The sequence below is a fragment of the Lupinus angustifolius genome, chromosome LG11, assembly GCF_001865875.1.
Source record: "Lupinus angustifolius cultivar Tanjil chromosome LG11, LupAngTanjil_v1.0, whole genome shotgun sequence".
Lineage (NCBI taxonomy): Eukaryota > Viridiplantae > Streptophyta > Magnoliopsida > Fabales > Fabaceae > Lupinus > Lupinus angustifolius.
This window is the reverse complement of record NC_032019.1, coordinates 24,036,176-24,060,973: the sequence shown is the minus strand read 5'-3', so window position 1 is coordinate 24,060,973 and position 24,798 is coordinate 24,036,176. Positions and strand designations below refer to the sequence as shown.

General features: G+C 35.2%; 1 protein-coding gene across 2 annotated transcripts; it reads left to right on the top strand.

The window, feature by feature from the left end:
• On the top strand, window positions 7,164-9,635 carry LOC109360912 (29 kDa ribonucleoprotein A, chloroplastic-like). Of its 2 annotated transcripts, none has more exons than XM_019606126.1 (5): window positions 7,164-7,631; window positions 7,970-8,071; window positions 8,273-8,632; window positions 9,347-9,451; window positions 9,584-9,635. In XM_019606126.1, the coding sequence occupies exons 1-4, from the start codon at window positions 7,248-7,250 to the stop codon at window positions 9,410-9,412; spliced, it is 912 nt and encodes a 303-aa protein (XP_019461671.1). In that variant the 5' UTR covers window positions 7,164-7,247; the 3' UTR covers window positions 9,413-9,451; window positions 9,584-9,635. The 2 variants fall into 2 exon arrangements, with proteins under 2 accessions (XP_019461671.1, XP_019461672.1); XM_019606127.1 differs by having other exon boundaries at window positions 9,347-9,454; window positions 9,587-9,635.

Here is a 24,798-nt window from a genome sequence, read left to right as displayed (position 1 = left end):
TATATATATATATATATATTTATGTTTTGCTCCTCGGTTAACATATGATATAATATATATTACTTTACTGTTAACGTTATTTATATATAAATATATATAAGTAAATATGTATATGTTCCGTTATTGTTTCATGTTTGGTATATACATTATATCACTGTTTCTTATAAAAAAAAGTAGAATGTTTACTGTTTGATATATATTAGGTATTGTTCCCACATTCATACGTATGTATTAAATTTAATAACAGCAAACACACACATCTTTATGGTTTGTGTTAAATATTTTGTCTCAATATTCATTCACATACATATATATGATATCATTATGGTATATAACGGTTATACATCACGTGTTCAAAACCAAAGTACCAGATGCAGAATACATAAAAGTTTAGTTACTTTCATTATGAACAGTGCAATGAAAAATGCAAAATATATGCATAGTAATGGTGATTTGAACAATGTCATGAACAGAACAATAATATGTTCTTTTATCTACACTTTGTTTGTTACTCTTTTATAGCGGAAAAATCATATATCAGTTCTCTAAATATTCAAGAACATATTTTAAAGTATCATTCAGGATCAAAATCATTATTAATGGAAAACTATAAATTCTTAAACACAATGCTCTGATACCACATGTAAACTTTATTTGGAAATCATGTATAAATGGATCTTAAGAAATCATAGTTTTCACATTCATAAGAATAGTTACATATTACTAACCTTTCCCCATGACGATACGATGCTCCATTTAGTTGTTGTTTGGTGTTCTTGGTTTACAGAGTAACTTTTCTATCTCCTTCTCGTTCATACTATGATCTTCCTTAAGTGATGGCTGATAGAGCAATCTTTATGGACAGAGATAGGGACAATGTTTCTGGTCCTTTTTCTTGTTAGTATAACGCTTCCATCAAGCAGTATATATAGGCTCTTTCCCAAGAGACTTACCATTTCATTGATAACTCTTCATCCAAGAGTTATATCATTCAAACAATGAAATAATACATTTATTCATGTCACAAGAGGCATATTTCTTACATTTCTTTCTTGTTTTATCAAGATTCATGCATGGCTCTACCATTTTAACATGGTATTAGAGCAATATAATTATGTCTTCCGTTGTTTATCTATCAACCTCTCATCCTCTCTTCTTGTACATTCTTTGCTTACATCATGGTAGAAGTTCTTAGTGAAAACCAGATTCTTGAGATCAAAGAAGCTTTTGGATTATTTGATAAAAATGGAGATGAGTGAATTACTATGGAAGAATTGGCTACTGTTATAAGGTCACTGGATTAGAATCTCACAAAAAAGCTCCAAGATATGATAAATGAGGTGGGTGGGGATGGAAATGGAACCATTGAATTTGTTGAGTTCTTGAACTTTAATGGCCAAGAAAATGAAAGAAACTGATGGAAAGGAAGATCTGAAAGATACTTCTGATTTGATTGCTTTCTGTCATCTTGCTTGCATGATCATCTCGGTTATCATATGTTTTTTTGTTGTTGGTAGCATCTCTACCAGATATGACTTTCTAGCAATCAGTATTACTAATATTCTTTTTGTCATATATTGGCATATCAGCCTCTGCCTCACATGAGCTTGGAATTTTGAGATACCTTCAAGAACTTCGCTTGGATAGGATTAGGCTTCAAGGATCTGTCACTGGTAGTAGTAGTTCAAATTTTGATTCAAATATACATGAGATGTATACCTCAAAAGCGAATTTGATTGGCTTCTGTCACTCATCCCAATTAAAAGTTGCATTCAGTGATCAACCCATAATAATCTTTTGCAAGGATTATAAAATTTGTCTACCATCAATTACCTCTATTTCATTCATACTCTATTCCTTACTCCTCTCACACACAACATTATTATAGTGTGTAATTTTACATCATTGAAGCAACATATTAGGATTAAGATTCTGATCTATTTTTTCTCTCTTTCATCATCAATAATTGGTTCGCTTCTGTCCATGGTGGTTAAACTTAGATATAACTACTGCCATGAATGGTTAAACATTGAATGTTTAGCTTTTACCTATGGTGGTTAATTAAAGATATAGATTTTGTATGGTTAAACGTTTGATGATATAACTTCTGTCATGGGTGGTTAAGCGTTGTTATTGCTTCAAACCAATTCTAAGCTGAGAGTTAAAATTTCCACTCTCAGCTTGAGGGGCTGTTGAAATATATTGTATCATGTAAATAATAGTGTATGTGAATATGAGAGATTATATTGGTTAGTTTGTTAATTAGTTTTGGTGTTAGGTTAGTTAGTTTTTCATTCTCTTTATATAGAGGATTCAAAGTAACTTTGTAAATCATCAATTCAATAATCATTCAATGAATGTTTTTCTCATGCTTTCTTTCTTGTTTGCTTTATCAAGATTCATGTACGACTCTACCATTTTAATAGTATACACACTGTTTTATTTATATAAAGTTCATAAAGTTTTGATTATATTTGAGTTCTTGTATGTGCATAATGTTTGTTTTACTTTTGACAAACTTATTGCATGAATTTAGAATAGAATGTTAGTATCATACTTGCATAATTTTGAACTTGTATAACTCAAAAATTGATATATTTCCTAGGCATAGAGTTGTATCAAATTGCCAACTCATACGAGTTAATTATTACCATATAGAAGTAGAACTAAATTTGTAATTTTATAACTCTCAAAATGAATGGCATAGACTACTAGATATAAATGTATGCTTGAATGTTCATAAAACAAAATTTTATTATTGTAGTTACTAGACATAGATCTACCTTTGATAAAGCGTTAGTATAGACCAAGACATTGGCAGCTAGCACAATTGAGGTGTTACATTTTAACTCAACTTGCATACATGAACTACTAGACATAAAGTCACGATTTTGCAAGTCATATTTCTTAATCTTATGGAAATAAGTTGCTAGACATAGAGCTTTGTTGCACAAGTTACTAAATTGACTAGGTTTTAGTAATATTAGGGTCATTTGTGTGGAGTAATCATTGTGAATTGAATTTGTGTAATGAACCATGTGTATATGGATAGTGAGTATGATCTTCAATATCAACTCATTTTATCATTGTATTTGTTGGTGCAGCGGAAGCGATCGTTGCCCAGCGTTGGCACAAGCAATCAAATAAAGAGCATAGATTAAATAGAAGATAAGAAACAAGAGAATTTGTTAACAGTGTTTGGCCAATGGTGTCTATGTCCCTGAGAGCGCTGAGTAACTACCAAGACATTATTAGAGAATAAGGATTACAAACCCTAGCACACCTATGAGCCCACCTGCTCATAAGGGTGTTTCTATTTGGTGCTTATATATGGTGCACATTATAACAAGGGACTTGAGTCCAATATATAACATTGGTTACTCTACTCTATTACAATACTAGACAATAACATATTTCAAGCATGCCCAACAATCTCCACTTTGATTGAAATAGACGAATATCTCGCTCCTTAGGAAATCTACACAAGAATCTCCACCTTAGCGAATATATGACTCCACCTTGTTCAATGTCTCTTTAACTGCTCCCCTGCAACATAGACCTTCTGAGTATCCTTGACGATGTTACCAAGAGCCTAGCTTTCCAAACTTGTAGTGCAGCTTCCCGTACCGCTATCAAATGGAACATGTCGCCTAGCCACTTATTGCTAGGAAGTCTTTCGATATATTGGAACCTCTACACAAAAGTTCACCAACAATCGTCATTTTCAATACTCAGTCAAACTAAACCTTGGAGCTTCCTTGGAAAGCCTCAACCGCTACCACCATTGTCTACTCCGATAATCCTAGTTCAAAAGAACTATCATACTCCACCATAAGGAGTATACTCACAGCATACACCTTGTGTCAATGCTAACTAATGTTTGTGTCACATTCTTGCATCCAAGCCATGCCCATGTCACATCCTACATCTCTACCAATGCTCGTGTTACACCTTGGATCAAAGCTAATGCCCATTTAACATCCTACGTCAAAGTCAGTCAACGCCTTTGTGCTCTTGTTGATTTGCTAACAATTAACATCCTTCACTATGATGTCCCAAACACGTTATTAGAATATTTCACTTCTCATCTCAAATGAGAACATCTAGAGAGATATTGTCAGTACCTGTCTTTAGGTCAAACTCAACACATGAGTCCCTATCTCCACCTTTATCCTAATCCAGTACATTAATTTATGGGATTCTGGATCAACATATATCGCCTCCCACAACAATTTTGCCATGTTTTCTTCTCCTTCAGCTCATCTATTTTATCTTTGTCACACCTTGTCTAGCCATCACGCCTTCACCCTCTTTAGTCATTTCTGCTGTATGGGTTAAGAGTCATCTACCAATTGACTCTGATACCAATTGTTGGTGCAGCGGAAGCGATCGTTGCGCAACGTTTGCCACAAACAATCAAATAAAGAGCATAGAATAAATAGAAGAGAAGAAACAAGAGAATTTGTTAACAGGGTTCGACCAATTGTGCCTACGTCCTCGGGAGCGTTAAAGCGGCTACCAAAATATTATTAGAGAATAAAGATTACAAATTCTAGCATACCCATGGGCTCACCTGCCCATGAGGTGTTTCTATTTGGTGCTTATATTTGGTGCACATTATAACAAGAGACTTGAGTCCAATATATAACATTGGTTACTCTACTTTATTCCAATACTAGACAATGTGAGACTAACACAATAACATATTTCAAAGCATCCCAACAGTATTACATTTGAATTATATTGTGTCATCAAACCAACCTTGAAAACTCATTTAAAAATCAGCTTAGAATAGTAATTTGATTATTGAAATGCTAGATTTAGCAAGTTCCTCTGGATACGACAACTCTTTAACTCTATTACCCGTATAGTTGCTATCTATCATGAGAATGTTGCTGAACTTACGCAACAAAGTGATGGATATTGGATGAGCCCAAATGATTTGCTCCATAATAGTAGTATCTTCTACTCTTCTATGCAGTCTTATACCCTACATATGTGAATGACTTTATATAAGATGTTGCATTTGTGACCCTTGAAGCCTAAAATTTATTATCCATTTGCATCGAATGTTGTACAGCTTGAGTTAGGATAACGATTCTTTAAACTAGTCATAACTCGTTCAGAGTAACTCCACCATGTTAGCCTACAAGGATAAGGATGACTAACTATAGTTTTATGCCTCTAATGATTATGTTTATCACAATTAATACCGAGTTTTCATCCCCTACCACTCCCACTTACCTTAGATACAATGTGAAAGGGCAATTACATTTCTTCAATATAGTTCTTTACTGCTCCCTACCACTCCCACTTACCTTAGATACAATGTGAAAGGGCAATTACATTTCTTCAATATCGTTCTTTACTGCTGAGACAAGGAGCTTTGTCTCAAGAAAATCCTGTCCACAAACCAATTAAATATCATAAAATAATGTATAAATATTAATTTATGTTATTATAATTTTTTTTTTAATTAAATAAGATTTTTTAATTAAATGAGAACACCAAGTAGAATAAGAATAATGACATGTGATCCCCATCCATACCTAACTTTTGTTGTGGTATGTAAACCCTCATCTTTTCACAAACAAGAGTAATTCTCTCCTATCTTACCCAAGACTCCACTATCAAATTTTGTCATCTTGATAAATTAAAAAAACCTTATGAATAACCAAATTCATGAACCCAATTAACAAGAGCATCCCTACTAGGAAAGAAACCATCCCCACTAGGAAAGAAACCACCCCTTACAAATGAGTTGTTATAATCGAGAATCGAATGGGGTACAATTATTACATTTTCAACTTGTTCTTCCTATTGTGTATCCATGAAAGTTGTAAATAGTAGAAAAATAATGAAAAGAGAAGTAAAAATATATATATTCTGAGAGACAATAACGAAACTTAATTTTTTATTTATCAAAATGTAATACCAGCAGGAGTTTATCGGAGTTAAAAATCCTTCCGATAATCTGTGTAGGAATATAATATTCGTGCAAAATACATATTGCAACAATGTCTTATTGAGAACCAAAATTTTATATTTTAACAAAACATTTGGATAAGAATGTCACCTTCTAAAGTACATATCTTTTTTCCAACAAACTAGAGGCTGAATGAAGACATGGGACTATGAAATTGTATTTTAGTAAGGAATGATTCATGATAAATAATATGGTGTTAGTGTTGAGATAAATGGTGATAGTGTTTGGTATAAATGATAAAAGGTGTTAGGGATCAATGATAATCATATTAGAAGATTAATTATTATGACATGAGAATGAACATAATTTTTATGAGAAAAAATTGTATGGAGACTCATATGACACATTATATTTGAAGACAAGTGTATTTTATGATGTTTAGTGCTATCATTTATGACTAAATTTTAATTGTAATCAAATTTTTATTGTGTTGACAAGATTTTATTGATTATCTCCACATACATATATCTCCATACAAATCTCTTTCATTTTTTATATGATATTATTACGTTCAATATATGTATTCTACTTATTGAAATGAATGTTTAATTTTTTTTGTTTCCTATACTTATCCTGGTACCGGAAGTAATCTTGTCCGAGTCGAGAATATCCACAGATATATGAGGTTAACTCTCCCAATGAATATTTTTCCATCCATAATATTCGAACCCGAGATTTTGCTTAAGGAGAATCAAACATGTATCACTTGAACCAATAAGTGTTAGTAATGAATATTTAATTGTTGTAATAAAGGTGATCAATGAAAGGAAAAATGAAATAAGTGAGACCAAGGAAGATGAAGAGTGAGAGTTAGGGATGATTATTTTCTAGAAAGTTCAAAAAATGAGTTTAATATATATAAACGGGTTAATGTAAAGGTTTATATATAATCAATATAATTTTATTATTTTATTATTACTTTCTTGTGTATATTTTTTTTTCTAAAACAAATTTTGTATGTCAAATTATAAGGGGTTCAAAAATGAAAAATATCTCCACATTCATAAAATGCATCGTTTTGACCAAGTAGCCTACACATTTCCAAAAAATTCTATACATAAAAAAGAAATTAAAACACAAAATATCTCACACATTCAAATTAATAAATCCAAACCTTACCTTATCTACATTTCTCACCTCTCCATAAATATCACAACACTAACCTCAATCTCTTCATAAACCCTCATTTCTTCATTTCTTTTGCACTCTCTCCTTCTCCTTCTTCTTCCCACCAATACCTTATCCCCTAAACCCTTTAACTATGTCTACCTCTGCTACTTCTCTATCCCTTCTTTCTCTTTCTCTCCGAACCTTAAAACAACAACAACAACAACCTCAATGCTTTTCTTCACTCTCTCTTCTCAACCCTAACTCCAACCCCATCTCCATTTCCGCAACCTTTCTTCGTTCCCACGCTGCGCCGCGTACGTCGTTGTTGTCGTCTCGCTTCGTCTCCAAGGTTTCACTCTCCGAGTTCGACCAGGAAGAGGGTACTTTTAGCGAAGAAGACGATGAACCCAGTTACAAAAACAACAACAACAACAGCAATGAGTTCAAGCTCTTCGTTGGTAACCTTCCCTTTGGTGTTGACAGTGCTCAACTCGCTGAGATTTTTGAAGGTGCCGGTGAGGTTGAAAGGGTTGAGGTATATATGCTTGTTCCAATGACAAGTTTTGATTTTGATGTGTTTTTATGATACCCTTTTGAGAAGAATTTTGTTGAAATGGTGGTTTGAGAATTTCCCAGGTTGTTTTCACTGAAATTGATTTTTTGGGCTAGCCAAAATTGAATGTTGTATCTATGTTTGTTTTGTTGCAAATTTTCATTTTGATGATTTTTTTCTTATACCCTTTGAAGATATTTGGTTGAAATGGTGGTTTGAGAATTGTCCAGTTTGTATTCACTGAAATGGTTTTTTGGGCTAGCATAAAATGGATGTAATCTTGTTTTTTTTGTTCTGGATGAAATTATTGCTTTTGGCAGGTGATTTATGATAAATTGACAGGGAGAAGCAGAGGATTTGGTTTTGTGAATATGTCCTCAGCTGAGGGTGTTGAAGCAGCTGTTCAGCAATTAAATGGATATGTAAGTTGTGATGTTTTGCTTAATGATAAAAGTGGTTATTATACTTCAGTTTTTTCTTACTACATCAGTATTTAACATTGTTGGACTGTTGTTTGAGATTGAGTTTTATATGCTGTGAAGTTTGAACTTATTTTTATTATCAGTTATGCATTATATGCTTTTGATTATTACATCTAATTAATTTTTTTTGGTTATTATTAGGAAGTAGATGGAAGGGCACTGAGAGTGAATGCCGGTCCACCTCCTCCTAAGGATGAGAGTTCCCAGTTTGGGAGTTCTCGATTTGATGGGAATTCTCGATTTGATGGGAATTCCCGGTTTGGGAGCGGTCCTCCAAGAGGAGGTGGTTCAGCTGCAGATAATGGAAATCGAGTTCATGTAGGTAATCTTGCATGGGGTGTCGACGAGGGAGCACTTGAGGAATTGTTTGGGGAACAGGGAAAGGTTTTGGAAGCGAAAGTGATATATGACAGGGAAACTGGAAGATCAAGAGGCTTTGGGTTTGTGACCTATGGTTCTCCCGAAGAGGTCAAGAAAGCTGTTCAGTCCTTAGATGGTGCGGTAAGAACACTAATCCTTCTCCTTAGCAAAGTGGAAGTATTATCTTTGTGGTTAGCTTATTTTGCCATGTTTTAGTATGCCGTGGAAGATCTGTAAAGGAGGCAATACTTTGTTTTTTTGGATGGATATGAACATAACTAGTAGCTATATGTCAACTATATTCTGTTAGAGTTGGTCCCTAGTTTTATAAATAGAGACTTGTGGAGTAAACTACTCAATTTGATTCATTGTTGTAACTTCTCTTCTGTAAACTCTCATATTCTCTCAATAGATCTATATCTCGAATCTCTTTCAATCATAGAGTTTCTTGTTCATTGAATTTCTTCGAGTTCTTCTTGAATTACTAGAAATACCATATCACATGGAGTGGGTTCTGACCCGCGATTTGGGACGCTAACTGGCACTATTCAACCCGCTATAGGCACGAAGGCTGTCCACACTGTTATCCATTGTTTCATCGCATAGAAGGGCTAGCAACCTCTGCTTAGCTGTTATCGTGTGCGATTTACTGCTCAGGATGTAACAATGCAAGCCATTTTAAAATAGTAGAATTGTAATTTCTAAGTATTTTCATGTATGAAATCTGTTATCAAAAAAATGATTTCCCCCATAAGTTGGGACCTTATATAGAATTTTATACACTTCATTCTCACTGACCCCGTCTTCAGTTTTGTATTTAATTGCCACGATCTGATTATTTGTTATCGGTTGCAGGACTTAAATGGCAGAGCTATTCGTGTCTCATTAGCAGATGCTAAGCCCCCAAGACGTCAATTTTGAGGACTTACCTATCATCTATTATGTAATCAAGAGAGGACTTGGGTACTATTCTACATGAACTTTATACATATGGTCTTTGGTACTTTATATTTCATTCATCAAATCTATGCATTTTGCTGAAGGTTCCAACTACCGTGCTATGAATATTATCTGATGAACTCAACTCCTTAACAGGTAATTCCGAGCTAGGCGGCTGCCACTCATTAGTGTTTCCAACAGTTTGCGAAAAATTCCTCCCCATGCGTTGTGGCTGCATGTCTGCATCTAAAAAGTAGCAATAGAAATATATGACATACGTCTTCATGAAGAACAGCTGATAAGTTTAAGTGTATGCTTCAAGTGCGATGGTTGTAATTGGAACTGAATTTTAGTCCTTTCTCCCTTTTTGTTGTAGAAGTAGATGTGACTTATATGATATTTGTTGGTTACCCAGTCCTCACTATCTTTGAAGAATTTTATTATTTGGAAGTGTGCTTCGAAAATTATCAACTGCAATTGTTTTCTTGGGTAGAAATAGACGGTAAAGGGATTTGTGAGTTGAATATTGAGTAGAAAAAGAAGGTAAAGGGACATGAGAACCATGAAATAGAGTCTCTTTTCTCCCGAAACTAACTCGGGAAGAATCTATTACTCTGTCTGCAAGTTAGTTTTTAGTGGGAAAAGGATGGTAGTGAAAATTCTGGGAACCATGAAATACACTTAGACAATTTTCAAGACTTCCTTTTTTATTTCATCTCTCCCTAGAATTCAACTAGTAAATATACACTTGAGATTTCATTGGTCATGTAAGTGGCCTTGAAATTAGTTGTTCCTAGTCATTAGTCTAGGAAAGGAGTATTTAAATGGCTATTGGGAGGTGAGTAACTTGCCAATTATTACTCCAACGGTTGAGCTAGCTGTTTGTTTTTATTTCTTTAATTCAAAACGAAAAACATTCCTCGTGTGAAGAGTAATTTTTCATTTTGTTGTGTTAAGGCCGAAACTCCTGAAAATGTGGGGTTTACTGAACTTTAATCTTAACCAAAAACTTAATGGTAGAGACTTATTAATAATTTATCTTTTGACATCCCTTGATTTTGGTGAAGTTTTATATATCATCTTTCATTTTTTAAACCTACACAAACTACTTAATGTTATATATATATATATATATTAAACTGATTATGATTATTTATAAGAGAGATATGTATTATTTTCTAAAAAAAATAGTAATAAATATAATTAAGTTAAACAAAATATAGTATTCAAATATTATAAGACTCAATGTATACTCACCATTTTGGTTAGTTTCAATACAGTATAAGAGTGATTTAAACACCTTAAAATAATTGTTGCAGTTTATAATGAACTAAAAATGATGAATTGACATTAATTGTTATATTATTTAGATTTGTCTTTACACTATTCAATATTTTATTTGACTTAATTATATTTGTCACAATTCCTTGTTTAAGAAATTACAATTATTTCCCTTACATGAATAGTTAGAGTAATGTGAGAGCACATATGTTGTTATACTTTCACATCTAATTTTTTGAAAAAAATTATTTAAGTTAAAATTATAATTATTATATATTTTTTTGACCAATCATACCTTTTAACATATGGGGTGACACAAAACAGTGAGACAATAGATGTGGACCCGTGCAATGTATGTATATAATAAGGGTAATTTGTGTAAGTTTAGACCCATGGAGTAGAATCTTCCAAAGCGCCTGAAGAGAATCAACTGTGTCATCATTGTTAGAATACATTTACTGTCTCACAAAGTATACGAGTCCATGTATTTAAATCAAAAAATTAATTATTAAATATTTTTTTTGCCCAATTACAAACAGTAGCACATGAAATGATATATTTTTTGACATAAGATGTCCATCTATCAGTGTTCGGGCAATAGCACATTAGCAATTTTGTTAGCTTGATTATAGTAAAATCTATGGACTAATATTATAAAAATGTATACACAATGTGTATCATGTATCATTCATTTAATTTATTTTTTTCAAGAGTCAATTATTACTAAGAACAATTGATAGATAATATATTGACAGTATATAATACTGCTAGTGCATACATTTTCCCCTCTCTATATAAATATAAAAATGTTTTGCAATACTTTTGGAAGACTTTTCTTGATAAATTTTAACCATTGCGTTCCTGTCCAAAGTATTAGGTATCAGTTGCAGAATACACCTAGAAGGAGGGTTGAATAAGTGTGGCGGAGCTCAAGTTCCACTTTTTGGTTTTTACGCACTTGCTGAAAAATGCCCAGTTAATCGATTAACCAGTGGACTTAATCGATTAAATCAAAATAAAAATAGAATGATCAGAACATCAACTTGCGCAGTTATTAACCAACACACTGACAGATATACAACAAATATTTTTATGCAAGATTGACAAGAACATAGCAAGGTATAAGCATGCAAAATATCAGTTTCAAGCTCGAATTAAAACATCTTGAAATATAAAAGATAAAGGGATAGAAAAGATTGCGCAATGATTTTATCCTGGTTCGTTTTGCTGTCCACTGCAAAACTACATCTAGTCATCCCCACTGATCTGGGAGATTTTCCTTCTTCACTATAAAAACAATGTACGTTACATACACGCTTCCAATTACAAGACTCGAACGCTCCTTTCTTGGAACCCAAAGAACTTTGTCACTCTTGGTTTGACCTTTCCCAAAACCGCCTCCCAAGAAAACCTTTCTTACCGCGATTCGGCCCCAGCCAAGGTACCGCTCTTAATCCTTGAATTACAATGCTTTGAGTTATGAATGAGTACTTAATACTCAGATATTACAATAAAGATCAAAGACTAAAACCTAAGCAAGAACTCACAAGACTTCCTAGCCTAATATGAATGTACATGCATGAGGTTTCTGAAATTATGCAATCGTAACAATATCTCTTTTTCTTTTTCAAGAAACATAAGAATGATACAAGAGAGTTTTTCAAAGAAACATGCAATATGAATGTGAAAACTAAAGCCTTAACATGATCTAGTCTTTCTCCTAATGCAACACTCTCTAATAGTTTCTAACAATGATGATCAATTCTCTTTTCTTTGTGTTTTCACTCGTAGTCATTTCTGCAATTTGCCAGAATTTATACAAAATAGATTTTGCCTCTAAAAACGGTATTTTTAGTTATGCAGTTGAAACAACAGAAAACATACACGCTAATTGATTAAGCCACGGGGTTAATCGATTAACCAATGTATTTTTAATACATGATTAAATGGTAAACTACTTATATGTTATGCTTAACTCCTATACATGTTTTAACAATTATATTATGCCTAATATGCCCATATAACATGTATGATATGCATGAACATATAATAAACTAGATGATATCTCATTTTAGTGATTTAATTACTTTATTAAGTCTTGTGAGACTCACACCTAGATTTACCTAACCTAGACTCAATATCTATGACAAGTATCTTAGACTTCTAAAAAGATAATAAAGAATTATAACCTAAGTCTAATAAGTCACCACTTGAGCCCTCGACATGTTGATTGTTGAGACATCTTCAAGCTTTAACTAACTCATTGTCTTCATCAAAACATAGACAAAACATTGCTAATGCAATCTTTGACACTTTGCACTTTCACAAAGCTCTGCAACCTAAACTCAAGCCTAGCCAATATTACTTGTAAACTCACACTTCACTAGTTATCTCCAAGGACTCTAGTCACAACTCCTTGTTCAATTTGAGCTCAATCCCTGGGTTAAATTGTGCTATGCAAAAGTTACTTCTACTGACAAATTTTCACAAGACAATGATGAAATTGAGAAGATACAAATAAAATTGTGTTTATGTATAATTACAGATTAATTTAAAACTTCTTGCCATTATTGGACAATGTTTAATGAATGAGTAGGGGTGTAAATGTTCGTTTCAGTTTTTGGTGCAATTCACTGATTGAACTGAGCACAAAAACATGATTTGGTTTAATTCAATTAACTGTAAACTGTATTGCAGGAATTGAACCGATCATGAATGATTCGATTAAATTTTGTGATTTTCTTGTTTTTTTATAAATTCTGGCATAAATTGAAAGTTCAAAATATATTTTATGAATTATTATTTGTCTATAAAAGGAAAAAAACACTATTATTATTATTATTATGAGAAAATATGAATCATAAATAAATGAGTAAACAAATTGAAACTTATAATTGTTCGTTAGTAACATATACAACAATTATATATTTCATGAAGAAGAAAATGAATAACCATAACAATACAATCTATAATTAATAACATATATAACGGTACAATATATATATATATATGATAATGGAATTAGTTACATATTAACAATTAATAACATATGAACATATATAACAGTTTATGGTATGTTATTTTCAAACTCACTACCATCAAAGTTAGAAGATAAGTTCCAAATCATTACGACATTGAGAAAATATCAAATATATAAAACAATTTAGTAAATAATAAAATATATAATAATTTAGTAATATATATAACAATACAATTCACACAAAAATTGTTGAATAATTCAAACAATAATACACATTCTTCTCTAATATCTATTTTGTAATATGCGTTTCAGTTATAACGGTTCCTAAATTTCCAAAACTATGAACCGAACTTACATAGTTCCTTAAAAATAACTAAACCGATCTAAACCACTTTTTATGGTTTGGTTTGGTCCAACCAATTTTGCAGTTTAAGCTGGAACGATTTATACCCCTACGAAAGAGTGTAGACATGAACAAATGAACATGTCATGTCTCAGTTATGTATATTAAGTTCGAATATTCAGATGTTTGTTAATTTCTACATTTTAACTACCCTTGTTGTTAGGCATATAAGATAGTGATTAGGTAAAACAATTAAACAAACCAAAAAGGAATATTCCAATGGGCCAATATACCCCTCTTTGATATGTATAATGACTCACCTAAACAGAGTTAGGTCCAGTATTGACAAAATCAATATTCCACTATATGACCAGGTTATAGATATTAACAAGTTAATAAAGCCTCTATACGCATTTAAGTATTGATTTTGACCTAGCTTCTTCATATTCCTCATCACAAGTATTATTTTCAATATAACCTCTTGTCGCTACCTCACTTTTATGGGCGTGATGAGAAATATGTAAATAAATGCAATGAAGATCGTCATCAATATTTTTTTAGAGGGAAAACATGAAAATCAATTTTTGAAAATAAGATTGATCTACTCGTAGAGAGAAATTAATGAGGAAGGTATTGTGCACCTCTACCGTCCGTTATAAAAACAATACATATATCAGTTATGTGGATATTTATACAAAACATTAATTTTACCATCACATTATTAAATAAAATAAAGTAAGACAAAACAAACTTTTTATTTTTATTTTTTTTGTGTGTGACAGAGAAATATCTACTCTTACGTACCTCGTTGCAAAAGAGAAATCAAAGCTACATAGTTATTTCAGAAAATAGTTGATTAGTCGATATATATATTTTTTATTTTCATTGTAAAGTTAGCAAAGTAAGATAACGCGACAAGACACATATTATTTTTAAAATTGTTTGAAATTTTTTTACAACATAAGATAACGTGACAAGACACTAGGCTTATAGTGAATTACATCATATTGCTTAAAAAAATTATTTGAAAAGAATTTATGACATAGAGTAACGCGACAAGACACATGCCTATAGTGGGTTACCTCCTATTGCTTTTAAAAATTGTTTGAAAAGAATTACAACATAAGATAACGTGACAAGACACTAGGCCTATAGTGAGTTACCTATGCTTAAAAATTATTTGAAAAGAATTTATGACATAGAGTAACACGACAAGACACTACGCCTATAGTGAGTTACCTCATATTGTTTTTAAAAAAAATTATTTGAATAGAATTTACATATAAGGTAACACGACAAGACACTAGGCCTATAGTGTTATCTCATATTGCTTAAAAATAAATTATTTGAAAATAATTTACAACATAAGGTAACGCGACAAGACACCAGACCTATAGTGAGTTACCTCATATAACTTTAGAAACATATTTGGAAAGAAATTACAACATAAGGTAAGGCGACAAAACACTAGGCCTATAGTGAGTTACCTCATATTACTTAAAAAAATTATTTGAAAAGAATTTACAACATAGGGTAACGCGACAAGCCACTAGGCCTATAGTAAATTATCTCATATTGCTTTTAAAAATTATTTTTTAGTACATTTTACACACAATATATATATATATATATTCTTTATTAAATAAAGAAATAATAATTATTATAAAACATAATACTAAAAATAAAACAGAATAATAAATAATAAAAAATAATGAAATAAATAAAGTAAAAAAAAGTAACAGAAACGGAAAAACATAAAGTTAACAAATAGGTAATAATCAAAAGGAAAAATCGAATTGGGGATTTAGATAGATTTTGAAATTGATTTGGGGATTTAGGTTAAATTAATTTGGAGGTTTAGGTTAAAATTGATTGGGGATGTAGGTTAAATTAAATTGGGCTTAGGTTAAATTAGATTGGGGATTTAGGTTAAATTAAATTGGGGGTTTAGGGTTACAAGGTGGAAACCCACCCACCCATGCTTCGGCTGCTGAACTGTCGGTGACTTGGCCATTGACAGTGGCGGTGTGGCCACCAATAGTGGCAGAAAAAACCCTGGACAATGCGGTCCAACCAGCAACAACGTCGAAGACACGCGGTCCTCCATGACCGCCGTGCTTTGGGCCTTGCTGGCGCGGTGCTTCACGGCTGCACCGAAACCAGTAATGTTTCCGGATGAGATCGGTTCACCCTCTTCAACATCGGTAACCCAAAAAATAAAAAGAGAAAAGAAACTATAACATACTTATTTCATGGCAATGTAATTTGAAAACACAAACTCATATCATTGAATTTATTAAAGTTGGAGAAAGAAAAGAGAGTAGAATGAAACTTTACAAGCTTGTAGAATAAGAGAACTAGTTGATTTTTCTGCCTATCTTTGTTAGTGGGTATGGTTACTGTCTCTCTTCTCCTTCCTCTATCTTTTTAAAAAAAAATGGCTTGCCTCCTTTTTGTTTTCTGATTAGGGTTTCATAAGTTAAAAAGTTTGGTTTATAAAAGGGATGGGATTATGGTTTCAAACCCTAATCTGGTTGGCCCAAAGAGGTCCAACTCCTTTTCAAAAAAATTTCCCACCGTTCCTCTCAATTCCAAATTTACTCACCAGCTATGTTATTTTAAAAATCAAATTACCCCTGTTAAAATTGGGTGTTTACAATTGCCCCTCTTTACTTGTTTCTTAATAGATAATAGAATTTACAAAATTTATTATGGTGAGAAAGAAGTAAAGTTAAAAAGACCAAATTTTGACTGAGAAGTAACACATAGAAGGACAAGTTTCAAAGATGATGCTTCATACCACGATAAATGAGACCACTAGAGGGTCAAAGATACGAGGCCACTAGGGGGCCTGGTGCAAAGATAAGACCACTAGAGGGTCAAAAGATATGATACGAGACACTAAGGGGCCAGGTGCAAAGATGTGATCACTTGGGGTCAAAAGATACGACACGAGGCCACTAGGGGGCCTAAGGAAAAGATGAGACAACTAGGGGGTCAAAAGGCACAACACGAGACCACTTACGGGTCGAGGTGTAGAAAGGACCACATGAACGTATGGATAATGAGGAACTCTGGGTCTAAAATAGAATGAGACAACTAGGGCAGGGGAAGGGGGGGGGGGTCAAAAGGCACAACACGAGACCACTACGGCTTCAGGGTGCAAGAAGGACCACATGAACACACGAATAATTAGGAACTCTGGGCCGAAAATAAATGAGACCACTAGGGGATCACATGGCACAACACGAGACCACTGGGAGTCGGGTGCAAAGAGAGACCACAAGAACATACAGATAATGAAGAACTCTGGGTCGAAAATAAAATGAGACGACTAGGGTGTCACAATGCACAACACGAGACCATTGGGGGTCAGGTGCAAAGAGAGACCACATGAATGCACAAATAATGAGGAACTCTAGGTTGAAAATAAAATGAGAGCACTGGGGGGTTTCAAGGCACAACACGATACCACTAGCGGGTTAGGTACAAAGAGAGACCACGAGAACACACGAATAATGAGGAACTCTGTGTCGAAAATAAAATGAGACCACTAAGAAGTCACAAGGCACAACACGAGAGCACTAGGGGAGTTAGGTGCAAAGAGAGACCACAGGAACACACAGATAATGAGGAACTCTGGGTCGAAAATAAAATGAGACCACTAGGGGGTCACAAGGTACAACACGAGACCAATAGGAGGTCAGGTGCAAAGAGAGACCACAAGAACACACGAATAATGAGGAACTATGGGCCAAAAATAAAATGAGACCACTAGGTGGTCACATGGCACAACACGAGACCACTGGGAGTCGGGTGCAAAGAGAGACCACAAGAACATACAAATAATGAAGAACTCTCGATCAAAAATAAAATGAGAGCACTGGGGGGACTCAAGGAACAACACGATACCAATAGGGGGTTAAGTACAAAAAGAGACCATGAGAACACATGAATAATGAGGAACTCTGTGTCGAAAATAAAATGAGACCACTGAGGAGTCACAAGGCACAACACGAGAGCACTGGGGGAGTTAGGTGCAAAGAGAGACCATAGGAACACATAGATAATGAGGAACTCTGGGTCGAAAATAAAATGAGACCACTAGGGGGTCACAAGGCACAACACGAGACCACTGGGGGGTCAGGTGCTTAGAGAGACCACAAGAACGCACGTATAATGAGGAAATCTAGGCCAAAAGTAAAATGAGACCACTATGGGGTCACAAGGCACAACACGAGACCACTGGGAGTCGGGTGCAAAGAGAGACCACATGAACGCACAGATAATGAAGAACTCTCGATCAAAAATCGAGACCACTGGGAGAGTAAGGTGCAAAGAGAGACCACATGAACACACGAATAATGAGGAACTCTAGGTCGAAAATAAAATGAGACCACTAGGGTGTAACAACACACAACAGGAGACCACTAGGGGGTGAGGTGGAAGGAGAGACCACATGAACACATAGATAATGAGGAATTCTGGGTCGAAAATAAAATGAGACTACTAGGGGGCCACAAGGCACAACACGAGACCACTAGGGGGGTCAGTTGTAAAGAAAGACCACATGAATGTACGAATAATGAGGAACTCTGGGTCGAAAATAAAATGAGAGCACTAGGGGGTCTCAAGGCACAACACGATACCAATAGGGGGTTAGGTACAAAGAAAGACCACGAGAACACACGAATAATGAGGAACTCTGGGTTGAAAATAAAATGAGACCACTGAGTAGTCACAAGGCACAACTCGAGAGCACTGGGGGAGTTAGGTGCAAAGAGAGGCCACATGAACATACAGATAATGCGGAACTCTGGGTCGAAAATCAAATGAGACCACTAGGGGGTCACAAGGCACAACACGAGACCACTATGGGGTTAGGTGCAAAGAGAGGCCACAAGAATGTACAGATAATGAGGAACTCTGGGTTGAAAATAAAATGAGACCATTGGGGGGTCACAAGGCACAATACGAGACCACTGGGGGTCAGATGCAAAGAGAGACCGCATGAACCCACGAATAATGAGGAACACTAGGTCGAAAATAAAATGAGAGCACTGGGGGGTCTCAAGGAACAACATAAGACCACTAGGGTGTTAGGTACAAAGAGAGACCACGAGAACACACGAATAATGATGAACTCTGGGTCGAAAATAAAATGAGACCACTAGGGAGTTACAAGACACAACACAAGACCATTTGGGGAGTTAAGTGCAAAGAGAGACCACATGAACACACTGATAATGAGGAACTCTGGGTCGAAAATAAAATGAGGCCACTAGGGGGTCATAAGGCACAACATGAGACCACTGGGGTCAAGTGCAAAGAGAGACCACGAGAACTTACAGATAATGAGGAACTCTGGGTCGAAAATAAAATGAGACCAATGGGGGTTGACAAGGCACAACACGAGACCACTAGGGGGTCAGGTGCAAAGAGAGACCAGGGGAATGCACGAATAATGAAGAACTCTGGGTCGAAAATAAAATGAGACCAATGGGGGTCACAAGGCACAACACGAGACCAGTGGGGGGTCAGGTGCAAAGAGAGACCACTAGAACGCACGACTAATCAGAAACTCTGGGTCGAAAATAAAATGAGACCATTGGGGGGTCACAAGGCACAACACGAGACCCATGGTGCGAATGAAAATGATGCATGAGCAATGCAAAGATATTTGTGATGATGCACAACTAATGGATTACATATATTCTTACTGTTTTTAATTAATTCTATATTACTAGTTATAATCTGGTTAATCATCATTTTGTAATCTCTGTGATTAATTATCCATCGATTATCATTCTTACCCCCTTTCTAAACCTAATTTCAAATTCATTCTTAATCGATTATCCATCCTCTATTTAAGAAAAACTGAGTAGTGAGAGACCCAAAACATTAAAACATACCGCTGGATCAAACCGTTCTCTGCATCATCCTATACGTACAAGAAATCTCAATGCTGGTGGGTCTTCTTCCAATGTTGGGAAGAATCCATCCATGGGTTTGGACCTATTCCATGCTCCTGCTCTTCAAGCAGAAAGGTTGGCTAGGTTTATAAGCCGGATACGAACATACATCCGATATGCCGACATGACATGGATGGTGGAGCATGGATTTCAATTCCCACACGAATTGAAGGTAGAAGGGGTTGTACAATTTTTGGAATTAATTAGCAATATTTAACCCTCTCCAGTTCATGAATTCTATGCTAATTTTCAGTACAAGGATGGTGGATATCAGAGTATAGAACAAAGAAAGCTGATTCTATTAAATGATGTGTTTTTTACGGCTGTTGGAGGCTTGGCATGTAATGGTGGTTCCCCTAGAGATTGTAATGATGAAAAATGGAACGCGTATGACTCTACAGAGATGTACAAGTCATGCTTGAGGGGACCTCTCTACTTTGTCCAAGGTGAGCTTACAAAGGCAGGCTCATTAACCATGGAGAATAGGTTATTACAATACTTGATAGCTTACATTCTGATTCAACACAACACAAATCACGCGCAACCAACTATGAATGATCTGAAGTTAATGTTTGCTGTTGAAGAAGGAATTTTGATAAGCTGCCCCGACGAGATTTTGGAAGTGATGTATGACATTGCATTATCTTCTTCTAGACTGATGGCAAATGGGATCTTTATCTCCAGTGTCATTGATCATATAGGGATCGACACATCTGGTGTGGAGATAATCGCTGTAAATCCCATAGAACACATGGTCCATGAGAATCTCATTCACAAGATGAGCATTTACAAATACAGAGGTGAATGGATGTACCAAGAGGACTATAGGACCACCGTGAATTTGGAAATGTTTGATGAAGAAGAAGGTGGTGAGCGAGGAAAGAAGAACTAGGAGCAACAATTTTGTGCTCCACTCCTATCACAGATCTCCAAATCAAACTCTTGGAGCATCCATCTAATTAACCTTGGTTTGGAATCAACTTTCTTCAACAAGAACTTCAAAGCTGCATGGTCAGTAAAAACAACAATTCTAGAACCAAGCAAATAAGCAAATAAGACCTAAACTTATCCAGAGCAAATACAATAGCTAAAAGCTCTTTTTCAGTTGTGGTGTAATTTTCTTGTGCAACATCTAAAGTCCTATAAGCATAATAAATTACCCTAGGCAGTTTGTCCAGTTTTTGAGCAAGGACAACCCCCAATGCATAATTAGAAGCATCACACATTAGCTCAAAAAGGACTGTCCATTCAGGTGCCTAGATAATAGGTGTGGTGGTCAAGGCTCTCTTGAGGAAATCAAATGCCTCCATACATCTCTCATCAAAATCAAAGACCACCTCCTTTTGCAACATGTTGGATAGTGGAAGAGCCTTCTTGCTGAAATCTTTAATGAACCTGCGTTTGAAACCTGCATGATCAAGAAAAGAACGAATCTCTCGCACGCTAGAGCAGTAAGAAAATTGTGAAATAACATCTTTTTTGGCAGGGTCTACCTCGATTCCCCTATTGGAGATCACATGCCCCAAAACTATGCCTTGCTCTACCATGAAATGACATTTTTCGTAATTCAGAACAACTCTAGTTTCAATGCATTTATCCAAGACTCTATCCAGACTATCCAAACATGCATCAAGTGAAGATCCATAGATAGTGAAATCACCCATAAACACCTCTACGCAACTCTCTAAAAAATCATTGAAAATGCTCACCATACATCGATCGAATGTACTAGGGGCGTTGCATAGGCCAAAATGCATAATCCTATAGGAAAAAGTGCCAAAAGGGTAGGTGAATGTGGTATTATCGTGATCCTCATAAGCAATATGAATTTGGAAGTACCCAAAAAAACCATCAAAGAAACAGTAATGATATTTACATGTTAAGCGTTTAAGTATCTGATTGATAAATGGCAAAGGAAAGTGATACTTTCTTGTTGCTTGTTTGAGCCTCCTATAATCAATGTAGGCTCTACAACTGTTATGCAATCTCGAAGGAAACAACTCATCTCTCTCAGTTCTCACCACTGTAATTCCTGTCTTATTTGGAACCACCTGAATCGGGCTCACCCAATGACTATCCGAAATAGGATATATAATCTCAGCTTGTAGAAGCTTTGTGACCTCTTTCTTCACAACCCCAAGGATGATTGGATTGAGTCTCCTTTGTGGTTGCCTCACTGGTTTAGCTCCATCTTCCAAGAGTATCCTATGAATGCACATGGATGGGCTAATACCAGGAATATCAGCAAAAGTCCAACCAATTGCCTTCTTGTGCTTCTTCAGCACTTCCAACAACTTCTCCTCTTGATCAACATCAAGGGAGGTGGAAATAATAACAGGAAGCTTCTCTTCATCCTCTAAGTAAGCATACTTGAGATTTTCAGGCAAAGGGTAAAGCTCCAACACATGTGCTTGCAAAACAGATGGAACCAAAGTAGCAGACATAGATTCTGCAGCCTGCCCCTGAACAAGTTAATCAGATTGTTGTATGATGTCTGCAAAAATTGGCTTAGTGCAATCTGATTCTACGACATTTGGATCAATAGAACTATGTAGAAAATCATCAATACAAGAATTACACATTTCAGAATTAGTAATATGCTCATCAGTTAACTCATCAAGTAAATCAATATGAAACATAAAATGGTTCTAAGATGGATAATTCATAGAATAAAAAATATTAAACCGGATCACAATATCGCCAAACTCAATGGATAATTTTCCAACGTGGACATTTATCTTGGTTCAGGCAGTTCTAAAAAATGGCCTCCCCAAAATAATAGGAATTGTGTTATGAGGATCTCTTCCATATCGAGGATATAAAAATCAGCAGGAAAAATAAGTTCACCAACCCGAACCAAGACATCCTCTATCAAACCAGCAGGATAGGTAGTACTCCTATTTGTTAATTGATTCACTACCCTAGTGGGTTGCATAGGTCCAAGTGAAAGAGACACGAAAATAAACATAGGCATAACATTAATCGAAGCACCTAGATCTAGCATGGCATTCTCAAATTTGATATTACCTATTATGCAAGGTACAACAAATGTACCTTGGTCCTGAGATTTTTTAGGAATGTGAGGATCAGGTTTACCTATTAGTGTGGAAATATATCTCCCCAAACTGATCCTCTCATTACCTTCGAAGCTCCTCTTGTGAGTGCACAACTCCTTTAGAAATTTTGTATATCTTGGAATTTGCTTGATTGCATCAAGTAAAGGTTTGTTCACCTATAACTTTCTAAATGCATCCAAAATCTCCTTGTCTACCTCTTCTATCTTCTTACATGGAATGACTCTTGGAGGAAATGGAAGAGGAATGGAAAATGGTTGTGTAGCACTTGTGGAAGGTTCACTAGCATGAATTTCTCCACTAGTGCTCTCAGTCTCTTGTAAAACCAATTGCTTCATTTTTGATGTAGCTAGATCAACTTCAATCTATTTGCCTGACCTTAGAGTGATGACACACACATTCTTTAGGTTGACCACAATCAGGAAGGAAACTTATCAGAATTGTGAGAGTGCAATGTGTTCAATGAAGTAGTCACTTGTCCTATCTGAGTGGTCAAATTCTGAATGCAGGACTCTTGTCTCTGAACGAAAGCTCTGGTATCTTGCTGGAATTTCATATTCTGCAATATCATCTGCCTCACCAATTCTTCTAATGAAGGTTCACTAGGTGTAGGTGCATGATTACTATTCACTTGTTATTGCCTCTGTTGTTGGATTGAAGGAGACACATATGGTCTATTTTGTGCATCATTATTGTTCTGAAATAGTGGCACTGGACGAGGTTGTGAAGGATCGGACCATCTAAGATTCGGATGATTCCTCCAACTAGTATTGTATATGCTTGATGAAGGATCATAATTGTATTGATGTTGTTGAGGTCTGTTGTTGTAAATATTTGTAGCATAGGTCTCAAGATGGTCACCATTTTTGGGCTCCAAAAGAGAAGGACAAACATCAGCATAATGGTCAATTGCGATGCAATTGCCACAAACTCGTGCTATAAGTGGAGGTTTCTGCTTATTCATCGCAAGTTGAGTGACTAGGGTGGCAAGGGAGCCAAAATTTTTCTCAAGTGTATCTTGCCTCACTAAATCCGTCCCAACATCATGGACACCTCTAACCACTATAGCATCACTACTCCTTGCACTGAACTGTTGAGAGTTGGAAGACATCTTCTCAATCAAACCTCTAGCCTCTAAAGGGGTCATATCTCCAAGTTCACCACCACTAGGAGCATCAATGATATTCCTCTCCATGATGTTCAGACCCTCATAGAAATATTGCAGGAGAAGTTGTTCAGAGATCTGATGATGTGGGAAGCTTGCACATAACCTCTTGAATCTCTCCCAATATTCATATTAACCTTCTGGATGTAGTTGTCTGATTCTAGAAATATATTTTTTGATTGCACTGGTCCTAGAGGCATAAAAGAATTTTTCAAGAAAGATCCTCTTCAGGTCATCCCAATTAGTAATGAAACCCGAGGCTAAGTAATACAACCAATCTTTTCAGGCCCCTCAAATGTAGAGATGGAAAAACGGACATTGCCCATTTGCCCGTTTCCCCGGCCCGTTTTTCCTACCAAGTTTATGGTTATTTCCATTGGGCATGCGGGCGGCCCATAAACATAATATAAGGAAAAAGTAAGAAAATTTTAAATAAGTTATGATGTAATGTGATTTTTAATCCCTAAAAAAATTGTAATCTAATGTGATTTGTTAAACTTCATATAAAATATATAAAAATTTGTTACTTTTTTATCTTGAAGTACTTTATTTA

Bases quoted from the DNA above. Each gene is read 5' to 3' on its own strand.
- LOC109360912 (XM_019606126.1), top strand. From the start codon at position 7,248: ATGTCTACCTCTGCTACTTCTCTATCCCTTCTTTCTCTTTCTCTCCGA. The intron at 7,632-7,969 runs GTATATATGCTT...TGCTTTTGGCAG, and splicing joins GTGAGGTTGAAAGGGTTGAG to GTGATTTATGATAAATTGAC. The intron at 8,633-9,346 runs GTAAGAACACTA...TATCGGTTGCAG, and splicing joins TTCAGTCCTTAGATGGTGCG to GACTTAAATGGCAGAGCTAT.